Source organism: Carassius carassius, chromosome 37, assembly GCF_963082965.1.
Source record: "Carassius carassius chromosome 37, fCarCar2.1, whole genome shotgun sequence".
NCBI lineage: Eukaryota > Metazoa > Chordata > Actinopteri > Cypriniformes > Cyprinidae > Carassius > Carassius carassius.
In genome coordinates, this window is record NC_081791.1 from 6,149,282 (window position 1) to 6,174,960 (window position 25,679).

A 25,679-nucleotide genomic window follows, 5' to 3' on the forward strand; every position below is an offset into this window, starting at 1 on the left:
TGTGAGCATTTCTCTCACTGTCTCTATCTGTGAGGTATTTACAGTATGTGTGAATGTGGAAAGTTATTTGGACTGGTGGAAGAACTTCAGAAACTGATCAAAACTTACTTAGGAACATTATATATTCAAATGTAAATGATGTTTCTCACAGCAGTTTGCTGCTTTTCATTGCTTTCCATCGAAGTCAGCGGAGGTCACAAACACACACGTGTTCACTCAGGATGTCATTTTGTTTGGTTGATGTCCATAATTTTTTTGTTTCAGGCCTTGTTTAATCAGCATCTCCAATCTTCAGCATTGCATTATTAAGATTAAGTGTAAAAAAAAATACTTTGGATGGATACAGTAAATAAGAGTAAAAATGAAAAAGGTGCTTTAAGTGAAAAAGTGGTCTTATCTGAATCAGGAGAGAAATATGCACAGATCAGGTACTTGTTGCAAGTAGAGTTATTATTATTTTGTCTAGAAGTGATGCTTTAAAGTTAAAACTTCTCAATGGGTTTGTTTCTTACAAACACAGTTTTTGGCTTCAGAAGATATTAATTGATGGACTGGAGCGGTGTGGATTTTTATTTAACTTTTTCTTTCTTAACAACAATCTTTGCAACCCATTCAAATGGAAACTTTCTCATATCTATAGTTTTACGATGATGAAGATGATGATGATCCTGATCACTGCATCGGGATCTTGTTTGAAACCTGTACATTCAGGATGCCAGTTCTGCGTTATCTGTAGTGGAAGAGTATGGAACGACTCAGAATAGGCATCTGCTCCATAACCAACACTGTTAAAAATAGATGAGGTGCTGGAAAATATCTGCTTCTGCACCTCCGATAATAACATAACAATGGCGCATGCACACAAACACAGTGACATTTTCAAAGTCATGCCTAAATATCGGTGACCGGTCATCTTCTGCCCCACAAACACACACACACTCTTTCTTTCACAATAAATGTAGCTTTTAAACAAAACTGCAATAATGCTTTCATCTTTATTCTTAATCTGTCTTGCAGTCTAAATAAAGACTTTCAGTGAGACACAGGACTGCATTAGGATTGTGGAAATAGATGAATAATATTAGCCTTTTGAACCAGCTCAAAAAGATCATGTGACTGTAAAATACTTCACTGACAGAGAGAAACGTATACTCAAAACACCAAGCTGCTTTATCTAGTTCCTGGAATAGACTGTGTACAGTATATTCACTTCAGAGGTGCTGTCCTAGCACCTAGCACCATAGGATTGCTATTTAGATGTTTACATATTATTTTCCTGGAAAAGGATGAAAATTCTGATAAATAAAGTGATTATTTTTGTGGTGTGATTATACCTCTATTGATATTTCTCCTTTTTCCATCTCGTGCTTTTACATTTGATGATTTATTTAGTTTTTCTTTCTTTCTGGAGCAAAACTTAAAAAGTTTTCAATTCTTACATCAAGTCTCTCAGTGTGGTGACACTAGTCTTTATTTATTGAAAGGTCAAGTGGAAAGTGCTTTTCACTATGACAGCTTATTTCAAGGGCAGGGGAACTGCTGTGCTAAATATATAACAAGAATATTGAGTTACATTCATAAATTAATGAAAGTGGCCTGTTAAAGGAGAAAAGGGCCAGATAGTCGAACAATAACCGTCACATTAGCAGTCCAGGGTGACAAATGCCTCAAGGTGCCTTTTCAAATGAAGACCATGTCAAGATGAATGAAGAATACCCAGGCGAAGCTGTGGAAACATTTCAAAGGATAAACAGAGCAATGCACTCATGTGGTTATGGCCATCTGTGCTGCATCTCAGATTATGATTCTTGGCAAATAAAAGCTAATATCCTCATGTTTAGTTGTTTTATACTCATAAAATGAACATTTGCTATCCATCATTTACAGGGATGTGCAACATTCAAAATTAAGAGTCTGTTATATTTTAAGCAAACAAAGTTTAAATAATGTATTTTATTTTCAGTATGAATTACTCATAATATTAATATACACTGTCATTCAAAAGTTCGGCATCAGTAAGGTTTTTTTTTTTTTTTTTTTTTTAATCGAGTCTTTTGTGCTTATCAAGGCTGTATTTGATCAAAAAAACTTAATATTAATAATACTAATATTGTGGAATATTTTTGCGATTTCTAATATTGGTTTCCTATTTTAATATACTTTAAAATACTATTTATTTCTGTGACGCAGCACTGACTTTTCAGCATGATTACTCCAGTCTTCAGTGTCACATGATCCTTCAGAAATCACCCTAATAAACTGATTTATTACCAGTGTTGAAACAGTTGTTTGTTTATTTATCATACATCATATTATATATCATATATAGCATGATTTCCTAAAGGATCATGTGACAGTGAAGACTGGAGTAATGATGCTGAAACATCAGCTTTGATCACAGCAATACATTTTATTTTAGAGTATATTAAAACAGAAAACTGTTGTTTTAAATTACAGTAATATACCACAAATGTATAGTTTGTTTCTGTATTTTTTATTAAATAGATACAGCCTTGATGAGCAGAAGAAAAATCATACGAAAATGTCCAAAATCTAACTGATCCCAAACCTTTGAACGGCAGATGGCAGTGTACAAACAACATATTGCAGTATTCTTTAAAACACTGGATAATTAGTACTCAATCTGTGACAATATTGAAATTTCTTTTAATTGTGTTAACTTCTTTGACAGTATTAAACTGAAGTACCCTTGTCCTCCCATCCAGTAGAGGGCGCTGTTCTTATGTCTCTGGATTGCAGACAGATGGACGGAGTCGTCCAAACTTCATATGAAAGTCATTTTCAGCCCTCACCAGTGCTTCTTCATCTATATAGACTGCCGCCCTTCTGGCAGTGAGGTAGTACTGCACTTTCCTGAGTCTCCAGCCTAACACATACATCAGGAGTCCACACACGGCCGCAGTGGAACGACCCACTCCTGCGTTACAGTGAACATACACCGTGTGACCGTTCTCCAGCAGTCCATAGAGCAAGAACACGGCCTGCGGCAGCATCTGTGTGCGACCTGCAGAGGGCAGAATTACAATACAGATATCCAACAATAGAGGCGCTTTTTTAGTGTTAGTAGTCTACACATTAAAACAAATCAATGCCTGACCTTCTGTGCTCATGTCTGGAGTGGGGATCCAGATGTACGAAAGGCCGTAGTCTTTGTACAGGTGCGTCATGGTCTCTGGGGTCATGGGCTGACTGAGGTCACGCCGGCAGCCATGGGAGTTGTTTACGACGTCCCAATCAGTCTGAAAGTTCATCACTGCTGTAACACCCAGTTCTTGTTTCAGCTTCAGGGTCACATGTTCGACCCGTCGAGGGCAGCTGCCCAACCAGACATGTGGCAGCACCCTAAGGAGAAGAGAGAGAGGAAACATAGCAAACCAGTGACGCCTATCAGAAGAGGAAAATGTGCTGAATATAACAACTGAAGAGGTCACATGTGCCAAAGTATAAGTTTTTTTTTTTTTTTTTAGTAAAACTTATTATTTTGGTAACACTTAAAATCTTTATGTATAGTGCAATACAAAAGTAGTTATTTGTTATTTTAAAAGTAGCATAAATTATGCTTTGTAATGCAACTTATAATGCATTGTAAATCTCATGCATAATTTTAGACACAGTTAATACATTATAACACTTCTCAATTCATTGTTACACTATGCATTTTAAATTTGTTACAATTATTTACGACAACGACAAGATATAATGTATTGCAACGCACATTAAGAATAATTATAGAGCATTATACCCTTTAATAACCCTTTATAATGCATTATACATAAAGGCTTTAAGTAAAGTGTTACCATTATTTTTTATTGTATGGTAGACCAGAGATCATCTGTGTATAGGAGTATAATGAGAAGCAAAACAACAACAACAAAATAAATAAAAATAAAATTGTATCGGTTTGATCAATATTGTACTCTTCCCTGGAAAATTCCCTCATGTGCCACCGGTGTAACATACGATCACCCGCGCTTAATAGTTATATCATGAGATCCCAGAGCAAGAAGGAGAAATAGATGTGGCAGTTTGATAGGGGAGATCATAAAACATACAGTATATTAAATAAATGTACTTTGACAGCTGCACTGACAGTGTTACTGCATAGTGATTTACCTTTGAGTGCCTTTTGCCATTGAAACAAACCCTTGACCCTTTGTATTCATCTTAGGACTGCAAAATGAAGCGGTAGATTTCCAATCTCCTCCTCTTCTATTATATAATGAATACACAATAATAGTTTTCTTAAAAACTATGTACAGTATATATTCTAGTTTTTATGTTACAAATAATTTCTGTAATTGGTATCTGAGAGGTGACTGAGAGCCTATGACAGCGATGTGTAGAAGTTTGTATCAGTGAACTGTGTGAATGTACTGTTCTGTTCCAGTGATGTACTGCAACTCAACCTTGAAGGGAAAAGATATTGCCTATGTTTTATCACACGGTGTTTTTGCAGGGCTTGTTTAGGAATATAATAAGCATGCGATTATGCCAAAGGAAAAGTCTACAGAAGAATCAACAACTGCCCAGATTTGAAGTGCCCTCACAAGATTTATGACTCGCCTGCAGCCCTCAGGATCATTCCTAACGAATGGAATTTAATGTCTCCAAGAAACTGTCCTTATAGATAATACGATTTGTGTAAAGATTGCACAGAACATAGGAACACAGTATCTGTACTATTAACACAACAGTACCTGTAGAAATGACATCAAATGATCCCTAAGACTGTAAGTACAAGTCTTTCTGTATTCAAGTTAGTTCAAGGCGGTCTCCTTTTACTCGTTTTTTTCTCTTTTTTTTTTTCTTTAGTAAACTCTGTCAACTGATTGAACTCCAAATTTGACCTCTGGCCTTAATTGAGCATATTGGTCTCTCTATGGGCTTTAACTGTAACTCCCCTACACAAATCATCCTGCACTGTTTGTCATATCATATCAACGTGGAAAGTTGACTTGGGCAAAGCACTGGTTACAATGAACACTGTAGCAACAGCAAATAAGCATAGCTTAACTGCATGGCAAGGCAAGGCAAGGTAAGGAAATAATTTTAAATGTACATTATCAGTGTCTATTGTTTCTGAGACTCTCCCTCTCTTGTGAATGTGAGAGCTCCAGACTCAAATAATGGAAATGCTAATGAGTGTTTAGTGGTGTGAAGAGACAGACTGACAGCCAGGGGAATGAAGGCAGGAAGGTCAGAGACATCAGGTGAGAGATGTGTTTTTACCTCACAAACCCACATGCCTCTTTGAGGGAAAAGAATAAATGAGATGACTGAAGGGAAAGTGAATTTGCTGCAGGTTAATGGTCTGAAGCATTGAGTATGATCTATCCTCTGCCCAAAATCTTCTGCAGGGCAGGGCGCTTGGATTGATGTCGAAGGCAATGACATGTATATATTTTTTCTCTGTGGCCTAAGTGTCCAAATTCTTTTTGGTGCTGATGTAGACGATGTGAGAGGTGTGTGCAATGCATTCATTCCCTGTTAATGACTTGTTTGTGTGTGTGTGTGTGTGTGTGCGTGTTTGAGCACTGCATTAGAAGTGGGCACATGTAGTGCATTTAATTGTGCCTTAATTGAGCAAAGGTGACAAGTACAAGTTATGTTTAATTAGTGGTCAAAGACCTAACAAGCTCTACTTGATTTCTGAAAAAAAGATCCTTATATGTTTCCTTGCGACTTTGTGCATTCAACTGCCAGAGATTATTTCACACGGCCCATTTCGTGTGAATTAGACTTCGTATTTATTACACTACACACAGACACTGTTTCCTGAGTTTATGGTTGTTAGTTTCTTATAGAGTCAATGACAGACTTCTGTGAGAGTGATAATGCGAACATTGACTCATACCGTTTTGTAAATATAGAAAAATCTGACAAGAAAGATCAGATGTGTAGTTCTTGTAGTACATTTTCCTGTTCTCAGTCCTGTCATTGTAGCTTTTGTAATTCATGTCCTTCTTTCAAGCCTTGGTGAGAAAGACATGAACTTAATTGTGGTACATGATTACAAATTTAATATATACTGTATATATATATATATATATAACCTGTACTTGCAGATAATAATATTAATTAAATAAAATACACTAAAAATGAATTGCTTGTAAGACTGTTACTTTACACTTAAGTACACTTTTCAAAAATTCACTTTGTAATGTCCATAAAAAGTATTTAAAGTACATTTTAAATCTTTAAGTTTTAATCATCTTTTGTAATTCTTTCAGAAGTTCACTTATTTTGGTGTGTAGACTAAAATACTACAGCACATGTAAAGGACTTAAAATTTTAACTACAGTATGTTATTTGATATAACACAAAGTTAACATATTCTATGTACTAAATTGCAACTATTACAAATGTGTAATATATTTAAATATATTACATACTATACAGGTTTTAACAGAAATTAAACAACAACTTTTTTTGCAAAGCAACTTTACAGAAAATTACGTTTCTACAATATTTAGTAGTAGCTTTTCAGTGGTGACTGTCAGTTTATGTGCATATGGCAGAAATGTATGGAAAAATCTATTAAATACATAGTCAAACAGAAGATGAACACTATTAACACTAATTATTATATGATGGAATCAAACTTATAAATTTATAAACAACAACCTCAATTTGGTCCGTTCCTCACTTAAAGCTCTTAAATAACAAGAAGAACAGTTTGGATATTCTGATAAACATATTTTGTGTTTAAACAGATCAGAGTAAGCCATACTGGTTTGGGACACCAAGGTGAGTAAATGTTTTTTGGGGTTAACTTTTCCTTTTAGGAAGTACTGACACTGACACTCACCTAATTAAAGTCTTTTTGTGTTTTCCACAATTTTTACTCTTTATTGAGATGACTGTGCATTCTGTCTTAAAAAGACATCTCTGCCCTCTTGGAGTTACACCAGCCTCTTTGACACTGTAAATCTGCCATTACTCTAATGGATTCCCCAACACCAGACTCAATGACCCAGACTTTTGTATCCACCTCCACTTTCAAATTTTGCCGTTAGAATGAGGTCAGATGTCAAACGAAACAAGCACTTAGAGCTCATTGCCAAAGGAGTTAAGCGATTTAGAATCATTGAGCTAATTACATAGCACTGTTGAAATCACACACACAATTAAAAAGAGAGGGGAAAAGAAAATAAAGTAAAATGCCTCTGGGTAATTAGATGTTGCCATCTGTGGATTTAAGAGTTGGAAAAAGCTTATGGCAAGTTAAATTTAAATTATCTTTAATCTGTTGTTCACTGAGACACTTTACTCTGAATCAGATGTTTTCATTTTTAATATTACTTGTGTGTCCGCTTGTGTTTGTGAATTATGAGGAATCTTTGGCTGCTAGGTTAATAGGGTTTTTGTTGGTTACTATGTGGTTTCTTATCAATGTAAAAACATTTTCAAACTATAAATATTTTAGTGCACCTGACATTACAAATCGGATTTCAAAATTCTATACAGGTAAACGTATGTAATTTTATCATCTGTTTAGAGGAAATCTCTTCTTTTCGCATCTCTTAGAAAAGTAACAGCCTTTAGGAGCCACTAAGTTTGAGATATCTTCAACGCCATTGACGGAATACTCCGACTTCCCATGTTTTTACTGGTATACAGTAGGTGTTTCTTAAAGAGTACTGAATCTCTGTATATAAAAAAACAAAACTTGAGATATTTAACAAAGAACACTGAACAAAATTGGAGAACACTTACAGATACCTCAAAGGTATTGGTGTTAATTTGACACCTGGTGCTAATTTCCTTAATTATCTGACAAACCCAATTTACAGTAACTGGCAGCCTAACTTTCCAGTTTTACTGACTTTGTAAGATGAGCCCCTTTCACACTGCCATTCCGGCAAATACATGGGTAAAATGTTCCGGCAATTGTTCCCAGGTGGCTAGATTTTGCACTTTCACACTGCCAGTGATACCCGGGATATGTGCGTGCTTTCACACACAACCTGTAAAGATCCCATAACGACACGTGACATCAGGGCGTGACGTGTAATGTACGAGTCGAAAACGTTAGGCACGTTATACTTTCACTGAAGCAAGCGAACGATCTCGGCGTCAGCGCGGAAAGTGAGGAACTAACTGATCTCTGCTTCATTACAGTTTGCACATATTTTCGTCGCGAACATTGATCTTCCTTCAAAACAGCCAGTAAAAGAGTCGCACGTTAACGTGCGTCATCACTTCGACATGGCATTAGTTCTGGCTTTTGTTCACACAGCGCTCGTCCCGGGTTGAACCCGGCAATGTTACTAGGTCCTTGACCCGGGTTCAATGCCGGAATCAATCCTGCATGTTATTTTTACATTGTTTATACTGTTTCTCTGAAAAATAATGCTATAGCCAGTAATTCTACTCTGTAATGTGAGTTTCTGGTAGATTCCGGGTTGGAATTGCAGCAATTTCAACCGCTAGCTGGCAATATTACAAACTGCACAATGCTCTGTGAGCAGAGGAACATTGAAAGAGAGTAAATCAACTTATCAAATTAAAGTGCAAGGCTTGTCGTGTCCTCAATCTGGCAAACCTGCGTGAGCGTCGAGTCTGAGTAGAAGGAAGAAGGAGAAACCGCTCTCTCCAATATTTAGAATTTGGGCTGCAGAACCCATTTCATCCGCTAGCTGTCAATCTTACAAAGTGCACCTTTAAGAGAAGTCGAACTGAAAGTGCATTCTGTAGTGAATCTCTTTTCTCTTCAGTAAAAAAATAAATAAATAAAAAGGCTAATCTAACCTTTGAAGAGCATGTTGTGTGGAGAGAGGAGAACTGGTCTAAAGTGCACTTTAGTGATGAAAGTTAAATTTTTTGGAGTCTGATGGAGTTTGTCGTCAAACTGAGGAAAGACTGAAGTACAAGTGTGCAAAGATGTCAGTGAAAGATGGAGGAGGAAGTGTCATGGTTTGGGAGATGTTTTGGGGGTGGGCCCAAAGATCTAAACCTGACTAAAAATATTTAGAAAATACTTGGTGACAAAGTTACGGCTTAGAACCCCACTACAGTCAATGAACTGTGGAAGAGGTTGGAAGAAGAGTGGACCATGACCACACCAGGGCAGTGTGAGAGACTAGTGATGTACTGTGGCCACAGCTGTGCTGAAGTCATTCAAAGCATTGGCCTCTACACTTCCTACTAATTTTGCTGTAACCTTCAGAAATTTTACTTGTAATCTTTCCTCCTGCTACAATCATTTCTGTTCTCTATTTTTGATTACTTGATAAATTGTGATAAATTACTTGATAAAGTGCCTTAGTTACTTTGTAAAACACTGTTCTACTAGCGAGAGAGCCCTGGGACGGGTGAGGGAGCGAGAGAGCCCTGGGATAGGTGAGGGAGCGAGAGCGCCCTGGGACAGATGAGGGAAGGAGCGCCCTGGCACAGGTGAGGGAGCGAGAGAGCCCTGGGACAGGTGAGGGAGCGAGAGCGCCCTTGGACAGGTGAGGGAGCGAGAGCGCCCTTGGACAGGTGAGGGAAGGAGCGCCCTGGCACAGGTGAGGGAGCGAGAGCGCCCTGGGACAGGTGAGGGAGCGAGAGAGCCCTGGGACAGGTGAGGGAGCGAGAGAGCCCTGGGACAGGTGAGGGAGCGAGAGAGCCCTGGGACAGGTGAGGGAGCGAGAGAGCCCTGGGACAGGTGAGGGAGCGAGAGAGCCCTGGGACAGGTGAGGGAGCGAGAGAGCCCTGGGACAGGTGAGGGAGAGAGAGAGCCCTGGGACAGGTGAGGGAGAGAGAGAGCCCTGGGACAGGTGAGGGAGCGAGAGAGCCCTGGGACAGGTGAGGGAGCGAGAGAGCCCTGGGACAGGTGAGGGAAGGAGCGCCCTGGCACAGGTGAGGGAGCGAGAGAGCCCTGGGACAGGTGAGGGAGCGAGAGAGCCCTGGGACAGGTGAGGGAGCGAGAGCGCCCTTGGACAGGTGAGGGAAAGAGTGCCCTGGGACAGGTGAGGGAGCGAGAGCGCCCTGGGACAGGTGAGGGAGCGAGAGCGCCCTGGGACAGGTGAGGGAGCGAGAGCGCCCTGGGACAGGTGAGGGAGCGAGAGCGCCCTGGGACAGGTGAGGGAGCGAGAGCGCCCTGGGACAGGTGAGGGAGCGAGAGCGCCCTGGGACAGGTGAGGGAGCGAGAGCGCCCTGGGACAGGTGAGGGAGCGAGAGAGCCCTGGGACAGGTGAGGGAAGGAGCGCCCTGGGACAGGTGAGGGAGCGAGAGAGCCCTGGGACAGGTGAGGGAGCGAGAGAGCCCTGGGACAGGTGAGGGAGCGAGAGCGCCCTGGGACAGGTGAGGGAGCGAGAGCGCCCTGGGACAGGTGAGGGAGCGAGAGCGCCCTGGGACAGGTGAGGGAGCGAGAGAGCCCTGGGACAGGTGAGGGAGCGAGAGAGCCCTGGGACAGGTGAGGGAGCGAGAGCGTCCTGGGACAGGTGAGGGAAGGAGCGCCCTGGGACAGGTGAGGGAGCGAGAGAGCCCTGGGACAGGTGAGGGAGCGAGAGAGGCCTGGGACAGGTGAGGGAGCGAGAGAGCCCTGGGACAGGTGAGGGAGCGAGAGAGCCCTGGGACAGGTGAGGGAGCGAGAGAGCCCTGGGACAGGTGAGGGAGCGAGAGCGCCCTGGGACAGGTGAGGGAGCGAGAGCGTCCTGGGACAGGTGAGGGAGCGAGAGCGTCCTGGGACAGGTGAGGGAAGGAGCGCCCTGGGACAGGTGAGGGAGCGAGAGAGCCCTGGGACAGGTGAGGGAGCGAGAGAGCCCTGGGACAGGTGAGGGAGCGAGATCGTCCTGGGACAGGTGAGGGAGCGAGATCGTCCTGGGACAGGTGAGGGAGCGAGAGCGCCCTGGGACAGGTGAGGGAGCGAGAGCGTCCTGGGACAGGTGAGGGAGCGAGAGCGTCCTGGGACAGGTGAGGGAGCGAGAGCGCCCTGGGACAGGTGAGGGAGCGAGAGCGCCCTGGGACAGGTGAGGGAGCGAGAGCGCCCTGGGACAGGTGAGGGAGCGAGAGCGTCCTGGCACAGGTGAGGGAGCGAGAGCGTCCTGGCACAGGTGAGGGAGCGAGAGCGCCCCTGGGACAGGTGAGGGAGCGAGAGCGCCCCTGGGACAGGTGAGGGTGCGAGAGCGCCCTGGGACAGGTGAGGGAGCGAGAGCGTCCTGGCACAGGTGAGGGAGTGAGTGGAAGCTGGTGAAGCTGCTCAGAGAGGACATCAAACTCCAGAGAGAGACAGAGGAGAGAAAAGCACAGGAGAGCAGGGTGAGAATGGTTAACGAATAAATTATTTCTCAATAAGAGAAACCAGTGGGGAAAAAAATGAGTTCAAAATTTCTATATCTTTTTTTTCTTTAATATCACATTTTCAATTAAAAAACCCAATTTCTGTTGTTAAATGAATAATCTGTATACATTATTCATTTTTGTAATGTAATTTATTTGTAAATGAGCCCGAGTACTTTCTGTACATTTTGTGTTTTTTGTTATGCATGTTCACAGGTGTAAATAAAAGAGTTTTGTATTAATGGTTATGTACATTGTTATTTTTAATACACCTTATAGCTTTTACACAAAACATTTTTATATACATTTTTTTTTTGTCCAGTATTTTTTTTTTTTTTTACACATTAAAACAAATTGTTCTATATTTACAACATAACTGGTTTAATATCAGAAAGACAACATCAATTTTAAACCCAGCCCTACAAACCCAACACAAACTGCCTCCTGGTCTTTTGGAGTCTTTGGGAGGTGAATTATTTGGTAGCGAGTAGCCACCACCTCCTCAGCGACTCGGAGGACAATGCGTTGGACAGTGGAAGGAGGCACATGTCAAACACTCTGGGGACCACTCTGCAGAGGTGGAAAGTAACGAATTACATTTACTCGCGTTACTGTAATTGAGTAGCTTTTTTGTGTACTTCTACTTTTTTAAGTATTTTTTTTAATCTGTAATTTTACTTTTACTTAAGTATATTTTGTTTGAAGTATTGTACTTCGCTACATTTTAAAACACATTAATTACTGAGTAAAAAAAAAAGTCAGTAAATAATGGGCAGGAGGGCAAACTGGCGCTAAAATCACAAGAAAGATGCAGACGGACAAAACAGGCGTTAGTGGTGCAGACACCGCTGAAAACGAAACCCCGTCATATTCTGAAGTTGAACTCAAGGAAATGAAGTGAACCCCTGGCCATATGTATGCTCTATTATGCTGTGTATGCTGTGCTTGCCTAGGGAGACCAAACTAGCAGTTTATAAAATCTCGACAAGACATCAACCCCACGTAAGCATATAGAGGTGAGCTAAATAATTGCGTCATTGCATTGGTGGTTAAAATGATGCTTTGACATTTTAGCAAGAGGTTTTGCACAAATTAGCCAAAAAGACTGGTGCGGAGTGTGCGATATATATTGTCTGCGATAATATCATAATTGTTGTTTTAATGATGTACGCGCGCATTTAGAGTGTTCTTTCACTGTGTGATTCAGTCTGTTGAAATGCATTTAGAATGAAATCAATCAAAATCATTTAGAATCAAAATCACACAAAGAATGCTGTCTTTTCCTCTAAAAATCATAATCACACACACACACACACACACACACATATATATATATATATAGATCAGTGGGGATTTCTTTAAGACTGCAAGGGAAGCTCAGCTTCCCCTCTAATGTAAAAAAAACCCAACGGTCAAATATGTACTATTGTGTATTATGTATTGTGTTAATCAGCTACATGTCGGCTGACTCGATTTTCTTCTCATACATTCCCGTAGCGTCACAGTGCATTTCCCTGTTGAAGCCGAGCGTCCATTGACTTCGATGGGGCTGCTTTGAACAGTTTTTTTCAGTGCTCCGAAGCTAGACGGTCATTGGATAAATGCTGCGATTATGTCCCGCCCACGGACGCTCAGCGTCTCTGGAGGTGAATGAAGACTGGGCTTCCGCGTGATGATTGGAGGATCTGTCGATCTCCTTTTGACTGACAGCGGTCTGCACCATAAGAAGTCGGCGAAGCTGTTTCACGCTCAGTCCCATGATCGCGGATTTCTCAAGTGTATTCGAAAGACAAACTGCGGCAATATTTCTTGATATTTGTAAAATGCAGAACCACCACAAAATTAAATTGGTAACTAAGACAGATTGAAAATGTGCGCGCGCACACACACACACACACACACACACACACACACACACACACACACACACTATAGCCATCTAGTGGTTAAAGTGATTTATTACAATTTTTAAACTGAATTTCCCCAAAAATGGGCAAAAATCTTACATTAAACCTTATAAAATTATCCATGGTATCCCCATGTATGAAAGTTAGAAATCTGGGTCTTTTATGAAGTGAATTTTACCTGAAATGCTTTTTTCTTTTTTTGTAAAAAAAAAAAGCCTATTTAAATAAATATTTATTTATTTATAGAAATGTAAAAGATTTAAATCCTCCAAAAACTGTACAAAGTTTAGTAAAAACATAAATGAACAGAGTAAAATTATATTTGTAAAAAATGTAAATATTTTACTATTACAAAATGAAATGTTATTGTCTGGGGTCAAAAAGACCCCGAGTGTCATTACAAATGAAGACCATCAGAGGGTTATAATGTAGGCCGAAAATGAGCTTCCCCTCTTTGAAAGACCAGCAGCCGCCACTGATATATATATATATATATATATATATATATATATATATATATATATATATATATATATATATATATATATATTTTTTTTTTTTTTTTTACAACAGGACAGTAAACTAAGAGACTTGCGTTTTAGACACCATATTGCCATTGTTTTTGCTCTATTTCTACAACAAAAATTTATTCCAAACACAGCCACCAAAGCAAAATTTTGCATCTCTGAGCAACATGACAGTGTTTCATTTCTGAATGAATCAACTGTTTAAATGATTTGGTTCAATCGCAATGACTCACTTATTAACAGTGACTAGCTGACACATACTGGCCATTTTAATTTCACATTTAAAGTATCTTTTGATTTTTTTTTTTTTATAATTAAGTTTTTATAATTTCAAATGAGTATTCAACATTTTATGTCTGGCATATCAAAACATTATTCATGCATTTGTAACTGCAGGTTAAATGCATTCTTGTCCTGCACTAAACAGTGTAATACATCTAAATGTCACGTCCGATGAAGCTTCTGCATTTCCTCTGCATTGAAAAGATGAGTTTGTTGATACTGATTTGCCTGGTAACAGCCCAAATGTTTTATTATTCTAAATAACTGATTCCTTTAATTAAAAACAACTAGTTTGAGATTAATAGACCTATCCCAGGGGTGTCAGACTCAGTTCCTGGAGGGCCATAGCCCTGCAGAGTTTAGTTCTAACCCTGCTCCAGCACACATATCATGTAGTTTTCAAATAAACCTAAATGATTAGATTAGCTGGATCAGGTGTGTTTAATTAGGGTTAAATCTAAACTGTGCAGGACTGTGGCCCTCCAGGAACTGAGTTTGACACCCTTGGCCTGTCCCATTTTTGACTCCCTCCCACTGGTTAAAAGGTAACTAAGTAATTTTTACTCTGAGTAAATTTTAAATGAGCTACTTTTTACTTTTACTTGAGTGGATTTTTAGACTGGTACTTTTACTTGTACTTAAGTAAAATTTCATTAATGTAATGGTACTTTTACTTGAGTAGAATATTTTTGTACTCTTTCCACCTCTGCCACTCTGTATGATGTACCACTGGCCAGACAGAAGAGAAACACCAGGGTCTGGATTGTGGCACCCCATCCGTGTTAACGTTCACTTCTCAGAAGATCCAGCAGCACTGTCTGGGCCTTGCTGCTCAGCCTAAAACCAATAAAAACCTGTCCAACACTGCCACGTTCAGCTTTATCCTGCAGTACAGGGGTCTGGTCTGATTTAGGGAAAGAAGGAAAAGGGAAACTATTTAGACAAAGTAATTGGTAGAACAAATATTGAGATACTTTAGTTAACTAATTTTAGTAACTACCAATACCATATTGGGGGGGTGGGGGGACTAGTAGTCATTTTTAAAACCTTAGCTAAAGGGATAGTTCACCCAAAAATGAAAATTCCAAACCTGGAACAACTTAAGGGTGAAGTAAATAATTACAGAATTTTAATTTTTAACTGAACTATCCTTTAAGTAAATGTATCATCTTGCATACTGTAATATACTTGAATATTTCAACCGCTATGTGTGTGCATGTATTTTGTTTCCATATGTATCCATCCTTACATTATTCAAGTAAGTTCCAAGTCAATAGCTGCATTTAAAGTTGTATTCCTGCAATTAAGTATGCATGGCTAAGCCTGAGGTGCATCATCGGTGAATCATTCCCACCATCTCCTCCATTATGACGTTAAACATAAAAACAAAAATGAGCAATTCTGGCTCCACCTATCCTATCAGGATGACAGCTCTGCTCTCCCACCATTGCTCCATGACAGGAGCGGTAATTGGGAACCCCTTGTGGCACACTTAGGAAATCCTGCGAAGGCGGAGCATCCTTCATGCACTTCAGAGGTTTGGCCTTCATAGTCTGCGACCTTCAAAGTGCGTGCCTTTTACTTTAAGTCGCCGCTGTGGACATGATTCTCTCAGCTTTTTGCTCAAAATGTTGCTTTTTTAATTAAATTTACCCACATTCATGTGTTGACAAATGCATGATGCTAGAATAAAATGGTTTCATTTAAATGCAGAGGCTCTGTTCTTACTTTGACATACTGCATGTTCAATTATTCATATAACAAAATATATAGAGGGCCATGAAAGGTGTGTGAAATTAATAAAAAATGCAGTAATGGTGGCAAAAAACAAAAACAAAAAAAAACACAGACAAGGAAAAACTTAAAGTCTACAGTACAAAAGAAGTCACATGACTTAAGCACTGATGCTGTGTTTAAATTCCAAGCTTTAAGTATGAGTAACAGTAATACTGATCCTTACCTTAAACACTAAAGCAAAAGTGGGAACTGGCATTTGTTAAAATTGCTGCTTAAAATTTCAGAAGAAGCATGACAGAGAATGAGACTACTAGGAGCTCCTAGTAGAGACACTCTTTGTTACAAGAGCCTTATTAACTTCACAGTGTTATGAAATTACACTCACACAGTTTTCTGAATATAAAACTAATAAAAAAGCATACTGTTTTAATTTAGAGAGCAAGGGAGAGGGAGAGATAAAAGAAAAAGGGTGTTTCTGATGTGTATCTCTGAGCAGAATAGGATAGCAGTAGCTTAGTGTCTCATGTTCTGGGCTTTTAATCCTTAATATAAAGTGATTCATATTAAGGTCTGTTATCAGCATAGTTCCTTTGACCAAGACACTTCACTTCAGGTCACTCTATATCAGGGGTGTCCAATCCTGCTCACGGAGGGGCACCTTCCTGCCAAGCTCCAGCCCTAATTAAACACACATGAACTAGCTAATTAAGGTCAAGAAGATGACTCTCCAGCTGGACTGGACCCCCGATCTGTGGAGACCGACAGTGATTCTGAGTGCCTAGTGTTTTCGACTGATGTCACGTGTCATTACGGGACCTTTACGGGTCGAGTGTAAATGCACACACATATTCCGGGGTAATCACTGGCAGTGTGAAAGGGGCAAAATCTAGCGACCCGGGAACAATTGCCGGGACACATTACCCTTGTATTTTCCGGATTGGCAGTGTGAAAGGGGCTTAAGAAAAAGTTCAAAAGTGCAAAAGTTCACACAGATTGTACTGAAATGACTGGATTTCTTAAATGAATTTTGGCAAGCAAAAGTATATGTGACTTCTCATTAAAATTCATGATGGATGGGAAATTCATTCACACATACTGGGAGAAGTGAATGGCCTGCTGTCCTGCTATGCTGAAGTAGAAGTTGGTAGTGTGTTTCATCTCATCTGTGTGGCCGGTCTCTTCGATCCAGTGACCAATCGGATGGCAGTATATCCCGTCCACCATGTTTCTGTCATCATACAAGCAGTGTCGGTCATGATGCGGCCCACTGCCTACAGACACACACAGCAAACAATTATCAGTCATTTACAAATCATCTCAATCCTTTACACATCAATGACAAACTAGAATAAATTATACAATGAAAAGAATATTCTTGTAAAAATCTAGTTTTTAGTTGATTTTAGGGGGGGGGGGGGGGGGGGTTTATATGTCCAACATTTATCATCCCACCCCAATGCCACCCTTTCCACTGCCGGGCTGATCAGAACCTCACAGCAAACAAGCTCCTCACGCTGACTCATATAGCATGAACAAAACCTAGGCCATTACCATCATGCTTACAGTCTCAGCTGAAGCCACATACTGTACATACACTGCATACTGTATACACCACACAGTATGAGGATGGTGGAGTTTAAATGGGCGGCCTTGAGTTTGTATGTCTTAAAGCAATTCTCAAAGCAATTAAAGTCATACAAAGCAAAAATGCAGTAAGTTTACCAAAACTGTTATTTATTTTTGCGTGCTTTGACATTCAGTTCTAAAATCTCATTTAAAAAATAGATGGTATATTGGTAAATGGACTGCATTTATATAGCGCTTTCAACAGACCACATGGCCATCCAAAGCGCTTTACAATTTGCCTCACATTCACCCATTCACACACACATTCACACACCGACTGCGGTGTCTGTCATTCAAGGCGCCTTCCAGCTCGTCGGAAGCAGCTGGGGTTAGGTGTCTTGCTCAAGGACACCTCGACACTAGGTCAGGTGGAGCGGGGATTGAACCACCAACCTTCCGGTTTGTATACAACCTACATGAACCACTGAGCCACTGCCGCCCCAATAGATCGTTTTGACACTTCATACTGTAACAATGGTAAAGCATTACAGTGGAATACAGAATGTTTTTGCGCTCAAATAGTTAACCCAAAAATGAGCGATTTTATGGATAGAAGAGGTTATCTGATGGACTGGAGTGGTTTGGATTACTGTGATGTATTTATCAGCTGTTTGGACTCTCATTCTGACGGCACCCAATCCCTGCAGAGCATCCATTGCTGAGACACTGATGCAATGTTACATTTCTCCAAATCTGATGGAGAAACAAACTCATCTACATGTAATCATTTAAAAATAAGTATTGCTATCATTTCCACCCCACATGCAGCAGCTAGTCCTCTCTGAACTAAAAATGGTTCACACTCTATGGTTTTTCCTCCAGGTCATACACAGAACACAGAAAAAAAAAATGGCGCAGAATTAGAGCCTACTGAAGAGTACAGGCCAATATGTCCTAAACCAGGTCTGTCCATGTCTGGACGCTGCCAACTGAAACACTCCACTGATCAGAGTACTTTTATCTCAACTGGAGGACTGTCAATTCATGCTTGCTTACCTGAGGCATGCTCAGAGCCAATTCACCTGCTGCATGGTGTGCAATCAACAAGCATCATTTCAATCAGAAAAACACATCTCAACACAATGAGGATCTTGGTTGTTTTCATATGAGACTGTGTGAATGGACAAGATTCAAGAGACGGCGTGAGCACTGGAGCAGATCGTCCATTTGTCAGGCGCAGGCGCATTCATTCAAACAAGAAACATGACAGAATGAGAGAACCGCCACTGAGCGACGTGAGGACAGCAGATTGGCTTCGCTGACAAACCAGGTCATGTTCAGGGTTGAATGACACTGCACTTTTCATCAGTTTCAAATATTTGCCACTTGGCTCCCAAAGCAAAGTTTAAAGTTTGTTCTTATGGCTAATACTTTCCTACATGGTGTGTAAAAGAATAAAACAAGACTGATAAAGGCAGTTAACAAACACACATGCACAAACATATACTGAACAACATTTGTATATTATCCAGTATATTCCCAATCGATTCAAATCCTAGATCCCATAGATATAGATACAGTGACTTCAATACATTGTATATGATTTTGCAGTTTTACTTTTGCTGAAAATGACTTAAAAAAAATAAGTGAAATTTTTTTTAGATAAAAAATAGAAAGCAGTGTTATTTTAGTATCACTGAGATTAATAGTTTAATATTTTGAATCAATGTTCAAGATCTTTATGTTTTACTTTATTTCAATTCATGTTTATTTTAAAGTAAGAAAATGCCTTTTTTGTATGATTTTAAAGTTTGCAAGCGTCATATTTTCCCCTTTAAAAACAAGATTTGATCAAATGGGACCACAAAAGTTATTCAATTAATGAATCGCTGTAAGTCTTTAATTATAGAAGTTTACCCAACTATAATGACTTCCTCTTCTAATAACCCTTGAGATGTAAAAAAAGTGTCCCCTTTGACATCATCAGGTAAGTCCACTATGACATCACCACTTTCACTGAACACTGTATGTCACACAGTACTTGATTCATGAATCCTTTTTAATTTCATTATGGTTTCAACATCCCGCTTAAAGTCACATAGACGTGTCTCTTTGCTGTGATTCATCACACAGTCTAAGGTCCCAATCAACTGCCTATAATTAAATACGATAATTAGTACTTTAGCTTATTATTTCATATTTTATTTCTTGAAGGCTTTGACGTGCAAGTCGTTATTTCTTAAATAGTGTTCAATAGTACGAACTTAATAGTTAGCGACTGTAAACATGTTCAATGTCACACGTTAAATGGAAAAGGTTCATAAATCCGTGGCCTTGTGTAAGGCGGACTTTAAAACATCAGCTCTATCTGGTGCGTCAGTACATGTATTGCACTCTGTGTCCTTCATTAAAAGTGATGTTTCATTTAAACTGAAGCTGGGTAATCACTAGAAACAGTGTGTTTGTGTCGTCCTTCTCCACCATAGACTGTAAAGGTCTCCACCTACCTTCCCAAATGTAGTTGCCATCCACACGCTTTATAAACTTGAAGCACAGCTCATCTGTAGGCGGCTCGGAGAGACGCACGTCCCCGGTCCACAGACACGGTTCATCGGGGGACAGGACCGAGCGGCTCGGACTCATCTTCACACCTCGGTCCGGATCCCAGTGTCCCATCTCCGGCCGAGAGCCCACTACAAACACCTCGAGATCCAAACGCTCTGGGGTCAGAATGACACCAACCCTGAACACAACCATGTCGTGTAAAAACACACAGGTGCTCTGAAACTGGGACTGATCGTCGTGCGTCTTCTTCTTCTTCTTCTTCTTTTGTTTTATTGGCAACCGCACTTAACAGTGCATTACTGCCATCACCCGGTAGCTTGGATCTTGGATCAGAAACATTTCTAATCACCCCCCCCCCCCCCCCAAAAAAAAAAAGCTCCTCCTCCAGCTTCCACCCCACTTCCCTTTAACTCCCGTAACCTTCCGTAACCTTATTTACCTCCAAATCTACTTACCCTGTCTCACACTATACTCATCCACATCTTCTACCTTTCTCTACAAGCCTAAATACATATTAATCCTATATTCTCTTCATTAAACCAGTATTATTCAAAAACTGAAACAACACATTAACCATACTATTTCCTATATCTGAGTCTAATATATTCTTTAATGTTAACTCTTTCCCTTCATTCTTCCATAATTCTTCTCTTAACACTTCTCTTTCTTCATCATACCCATTACAATTAATAATCACATGTTCTACAGTTTCACTCTGTCCACATTTCTCACACAAACCTGTTGGATGCTTAGATATTAAGTGTAATGTTTTATTCAAACCGGTATGTCCCACCCTTAGTCTTGTAATTATACTTTCCTCCCTTCTATTTCTCCCTCTTTTTCTACCTTTTCCCACTTTCTTTTGTATTGCATATAAATGTCTCCCTTTACTCTCATTATCCCAATATTGTTGCCACTTTTTACTCATTTTCTCTTTTATTACTGATTTAATTTCTTTTAAACTATGTTGTAACTCAATGTCTACCATCTCTTCATCTACTGCTTGTTTAGCTAATTTATCTGCTTCCTCATTGTCTTTAATTCCCACATGCGCTGGGACCCACATAAACTGTACCTCTATTTTAATTTGGTTCAATTCAAAGAGATTTTGAAGAATTTCCATGATTAAATCTGGTCTTGATTCTGACTTTTGATTATCAATACTAATTATTGCTGAATAAGAATCTGAACATATGACTGCATTTTGAATTTTCCTTTCCTTAATTATTTGTACTCCTAGCAGAATAGCCATCAACTCACCTGTATACACCGACAAATGATCACTAATTCTAGCTTTTTTCTTCACCATTAACTTTGGCACATTGACTGCCACTCCTATTCTACTTCCTTTTTTAGAAGCATCTGTGTATATCTGTATATTATCTCCATACGTTATTCTTAAATACTCATTTGCTCTCATTACTTCCATCTCATTATTTCCTTCATTCTGTCTTATCTTCAGTAATGTTACTAATCTACTACCGGCTACTATCTACTATCTAGTAATCTACTACCGGCTGAGGAATAATCCATATAGGAGTATGCATATATATTACTCTTGGTACACATCTATAATTGTCTATCCCCATCTCCTTAATATCTTCTTCTACCACCCACCCAAAACTCTTATGTTTCTTCATTCCTTGTTCCCAACATTTTCCTAATATTTTCCTTGTTGGATGTACCTCATTCTGACTATTAAGATTTGTCCAATACACAGCCATTAACTGTTGTCTTCTAATATTAAGCGGCATTTCATTTATCTCTATTTGCATTGCTGCTATAGGTGTTGTTGGATATGCTCCACAGCAAATTCTCAATGCCTGTGCTTGAATTCTATCCAATTTCTCTAATTGTGACTTTGCTGCCAACCCATATGCTATACTTCCATAATCTAGTACAGATCTTATCATTGCTATATATACTGTTTGAAGTGCCCCTCTATCTGCTCCCCACTCTTGTCCTGCCATACATTTCATTATATTTAACACTCTTTTACACCTATTCACTATCTTATCAATATGTTCTTTCCATGTAAGTCTAGTATCTAGCCACATTCCCAAGAATCTAACTGATGTTACTCGTGCCATATTCCTGTTATATATCCTTAACTTCCATTCATTACCTACTTTCTTGTTGGAAAATATTATAACTTGTGACTTCTCCACCGATAGCTTAAATCCCCACTTATATGACCATTTAACTACCTCATCCACAGCCTTCTGCATTTTCCCAATAATGAACTTATTGTTTCTCCCTCTGAACCACAAAGCCCCATCATCTGCAAACAGTAATCTACCAACACTCCTATCCACCTTACTAAATATATCATTTATCATTATTATAAAAAGTACTGGACTTATCACACTTCCCTGAGGAGTACCATTTTCTATTATTCCTGGAGATGATATAGTATCTCCTACTCTCACCCTTATTACTCTTTGCTTAAGAAAGTCATTAACCCAATTAAACATTCTTCCCCCTACCCCCATCTCTTCCAACTTAATCATCAGACCCTCCCTCCATAACATATCATAGGCTTTTTCAATATCAAGAAACACAGTAATTACTGATTCTTTATTTGACAGAGCTTTCTTTATTTCCGCTTCCAAACACATAACCGGATCCATAGTTCCTCTTCCTACCCTGAATCCACTTTGAAAAGGTGTTAATTTTCCTTCTTTTTCCAAAGAATATACTAACCTATCCGTTATCATTCTCTCCATCACTTTACCTACATGAGAAGTAAGGGCTATTGGCCTATAGCTAGCCGGATTACTTGGATCCTTCCCTGGTTTCTTTATTGGCAATATCAATGCTTCTTTCCAACTTTGCGTTAGCACCCCCATTTCCCACACTTTATTATAGAATTCTAACATTACTCTCAACGATTCCTCACTTAACTGCTTGATCATATAATAGCTGATTTTATCTTGCCCTGGAGTAGTTTCTCTCATTCTCCTCAGCGCTCGCTTTAGTTCCGACATTTCAAACGGGACATCCATCATATCATCTCTTTTCTGTCTTTTTCCCAATAGATGAGGATGCTCTCGTAATACTTCCTCCCTCTCCCTCTTAAACTCTTCAGTCAGATTTTCCGTACTGTTTACTTTTATAAATGTATTACAAAACATTTCTGCTTTCTCACAGTTTTCTATTGCTGTAACTTCCCCTTCATTTAAAACAGGATATTCCATATCTTTCCTTATTCCATTCATCCTTCTGATCATACTCCATACTTCTCCTATTGGTGTACTTCTCCCTATTCTATCACAGAAATTTCTCCAATGTTGTCTTTTTGCCCTTCTTACCACCTCTTTAACCTTTGCTTGTTCTCTCTTATATTCGATTAAATCTGTATAATTATGCATTCTTCTTGCCTTCTTGTATGCTCTCCTTTTCCTTCTAATAGCTTCATCACACTCCTTATTCCACCATGGTACCATTTTTGTCTTTCTTCTTCCTTTACCCTTAGGAATATTACTTACTGCTGCGTTTTTCATAACTCCTATAATTTTCTCATTTATAGCTTCTATATCATCTACCCTTCTTATTTCATTTATGTCTAAACCCTCCTCCACCCTTTTCACATATTCAGTCCAGTTAGCTTTTTCATACTTCCATCTCCCTTCTCTTCTCTCACTTCTTTCTACACAATTATTCATATTGGTACACATTTCAATCAAAATAGGAAAGTGGTCACTACCTATAGTACATTTCCTTAATACCCTCCAGTTAATTATTCCCCCTAACCTACTTTTTACAAGAGATAAATCCAACACCGCTTCTTGACCTGTTCTCATGTCTACTCGTGTACCTCCCCTATCATTCATACAGATCAAATTCATCTCATCCATCAATTCTTCAACCACCTTCCCATTTCTGTCAGTTACACTTCCTCCCCACATACTACTATGGGAATTGAAGTCCCCACACCATATCACCCTCTCTCTACTTTGCCCTTCTATCTCCAGCATATCTTCCAATGTCATTTGTCTACATGGATTATAAAAATTTATTATTACAACACTCTTATCATCCTTCCATACCTCCACCACCACATATTCCATTTCTCTTCCTTTCCCCACCATTCTATACTGTATTTCAGATTTAATGAAAGTAACACACCCACCACCATTTCCCTCTTCCCGATCTCTTCTCACAGAAACATACCCTTTAATTACAAAATCAAATTTAGGTTTCAGCCAAGACTCTTGTACACATATCACATCTGGCTTTTCCTCCATCTTATTTAGATAACCCTTAAATTCCAGTCCATTAGCCACCAAACTCCTAGCATTCCATTGTAAAATTATTAACATCAAAATTATTGTCCATCCCATGATTCTTGACTAGGCTGTACTTCTAAAGTTAGACCATCTCTAACCATTTCCCATGTTAGCCCTTTGATATCCAGGAACCGCTCTGCTGCTCTCACTATTATCTGTATCTTTTCTGTTCTTCTTTCAGTCTGCGCTGAACAATTTATGACCTCTGCCATGAATAACACAAAACTCTTTTTACTTACTGTCATTGTGTCATCCGATTTTTCCCTTTCCTTTTCTTCATTTCTGATTTGATCTTTCCACATCTCCTTCTCCTCACTCTCTTTCTTTTTCCTTGAGTCTACTTTTTTAACTGCTTCCGCATATGACAGCTTATTCCCATCTCTTTCCTTCTGAATTTCTACTGCTCTCTTTCTCACTTTACATCCTCCATATGCCACATTATGGGCTCCTCCACAATTACAACATTTTGCCTCCACACCTCTTCCACATTTTCCGTACTCATGTTCTTCCCCACAGTGTGCACATCTCTTTTTGGCTCTGCATACACTCGCAATATGACCATATCTCTGGCAGTTATAGCATCTCAGCGGAGCACGCACATATTCTCTCACCCGAAAGCTAACATATCCAATCATCACTTTACTTGGTAGCATTCCTCCACTTTCAAAACGCAACATTACAGAAAGACTTTCTTCCTTATTCCCTTCCCTATTCCTTTGCAATCGTTTTGCTTCAATTACATTTCCTCCTTTAATATTTATCATCAACTCTACCATAGTGACATCCAATGCTACCCCTGTAATTACTCCACATACCCATGATTTTCCACCTGTTTGATTACAACTTGAAATCACTTGTTTACACACAACCTTCATTTTCATCACCTTATCCCTCTGCTCCTCATTATCACAAATCACCAATAATGCTCCATCCTGAAGTACTCTTGCACCCCTAATCTCTCCTGATTGTTTCCTCAACTCCTTTGTTAACTCAATTGGGTTTACCCCTTTTACTCCTTGTCCCTCTTTAAATCTTACAATCATTTTTACTTCCTCTCTCCTTTCACTTATTACCCCCCTTTCACTATCCTCATCTGTACCTACTGAATCATCTTCATTATCTTTCTTCCTCTTATTATTTGCTTTTTCAACACTTTTTATTCTCCCTCCGTCCACTTGTGTCCAACCCATCTCATCACTTTCATCTTCAATCTCTGATTCATCAATTCTAGCTCTTGTTTCTGATCCAGCCTCCTCTTTTTTCTTTTTCCTCGATTTCCCCATCGTATTCTTCTTATTTCAGCAACTTTTATACTTAAAGCAATTCAGTATAATTTATTTCAAACACTCACGACAGTTGCAAACACAAGTTAGTCTAACTTCCGTTTCCGGTCCGTTCTTGCCGCCGCTCTCGATCCCCCAAACTCGATCGTCGTGCGTCCTCGGTCACTGACAGTATAAATGGCCGCGTGCGCTAAAAATACACGCGGTACTTTTGACATTTAATGCGATACAGTGGCTGAG

The 25,679-nt window shown here is 39.5% G+C and overlaps 1 protein-coding gene across 1 annotated transcript; it reads right to left on the reverse strand.

Annotated features, from left to right (window-relative positions):
• Positions 1-2,305: 2,305 nt before the first annotated feature.
• epm2a (EPM2A glucan phosphatase, laforin) lies at positions 2,306-25,679 on the reverse strand. The gene is made up of 5 exons (XM_059527226.1): positions 25,581-25,679; positions 19,810-20,095; positions 16,833-17,007; positions 3,119-3,363; positions 2,306-3,025 (listed from the first exon to the last, which is right to left on the reverse strand). The coding sequence occupies exons 2-5, from the start codon at positions 20,057-20,059 to the stop codon at positions 2,742-2,744; spliced, it is 954 nt and encodes a 317-aa protein (XP_059383209.1). The 5' UTR covers positions 20,060-20,095; positions 25,581-25,679; the 3' UTR covers positions 2,306-2,741.

What these genes read in the sequence shown, in the direction of transcription:
- epm2a (XM_059527226.1), bottom strand. Translation starts at nt 20,059, where the DNA reads ATGGTTGTGTTCAGGGTTGGTGTCATTCTGACCCCAGAGCGTTTGGAT. An exon ending in TGGCAACTACATTTGGGAAG is followed by an intron (nt 17,008 to 19,809) that starts GTAGGTGGAGAC and finishes GTGTGTCTGTAG; the next exon opens with GCAGTGGGCCGCATCATGAC. An exon ending in TCCAGACATGAGCACAGAAG is followed by an intron (nt 3,026 to 3,118) that starts GTCAGGCATTGA and finishes TGCCCTCTGCAG; the next exon opens with GTCGCACACAGATGCTGCCG.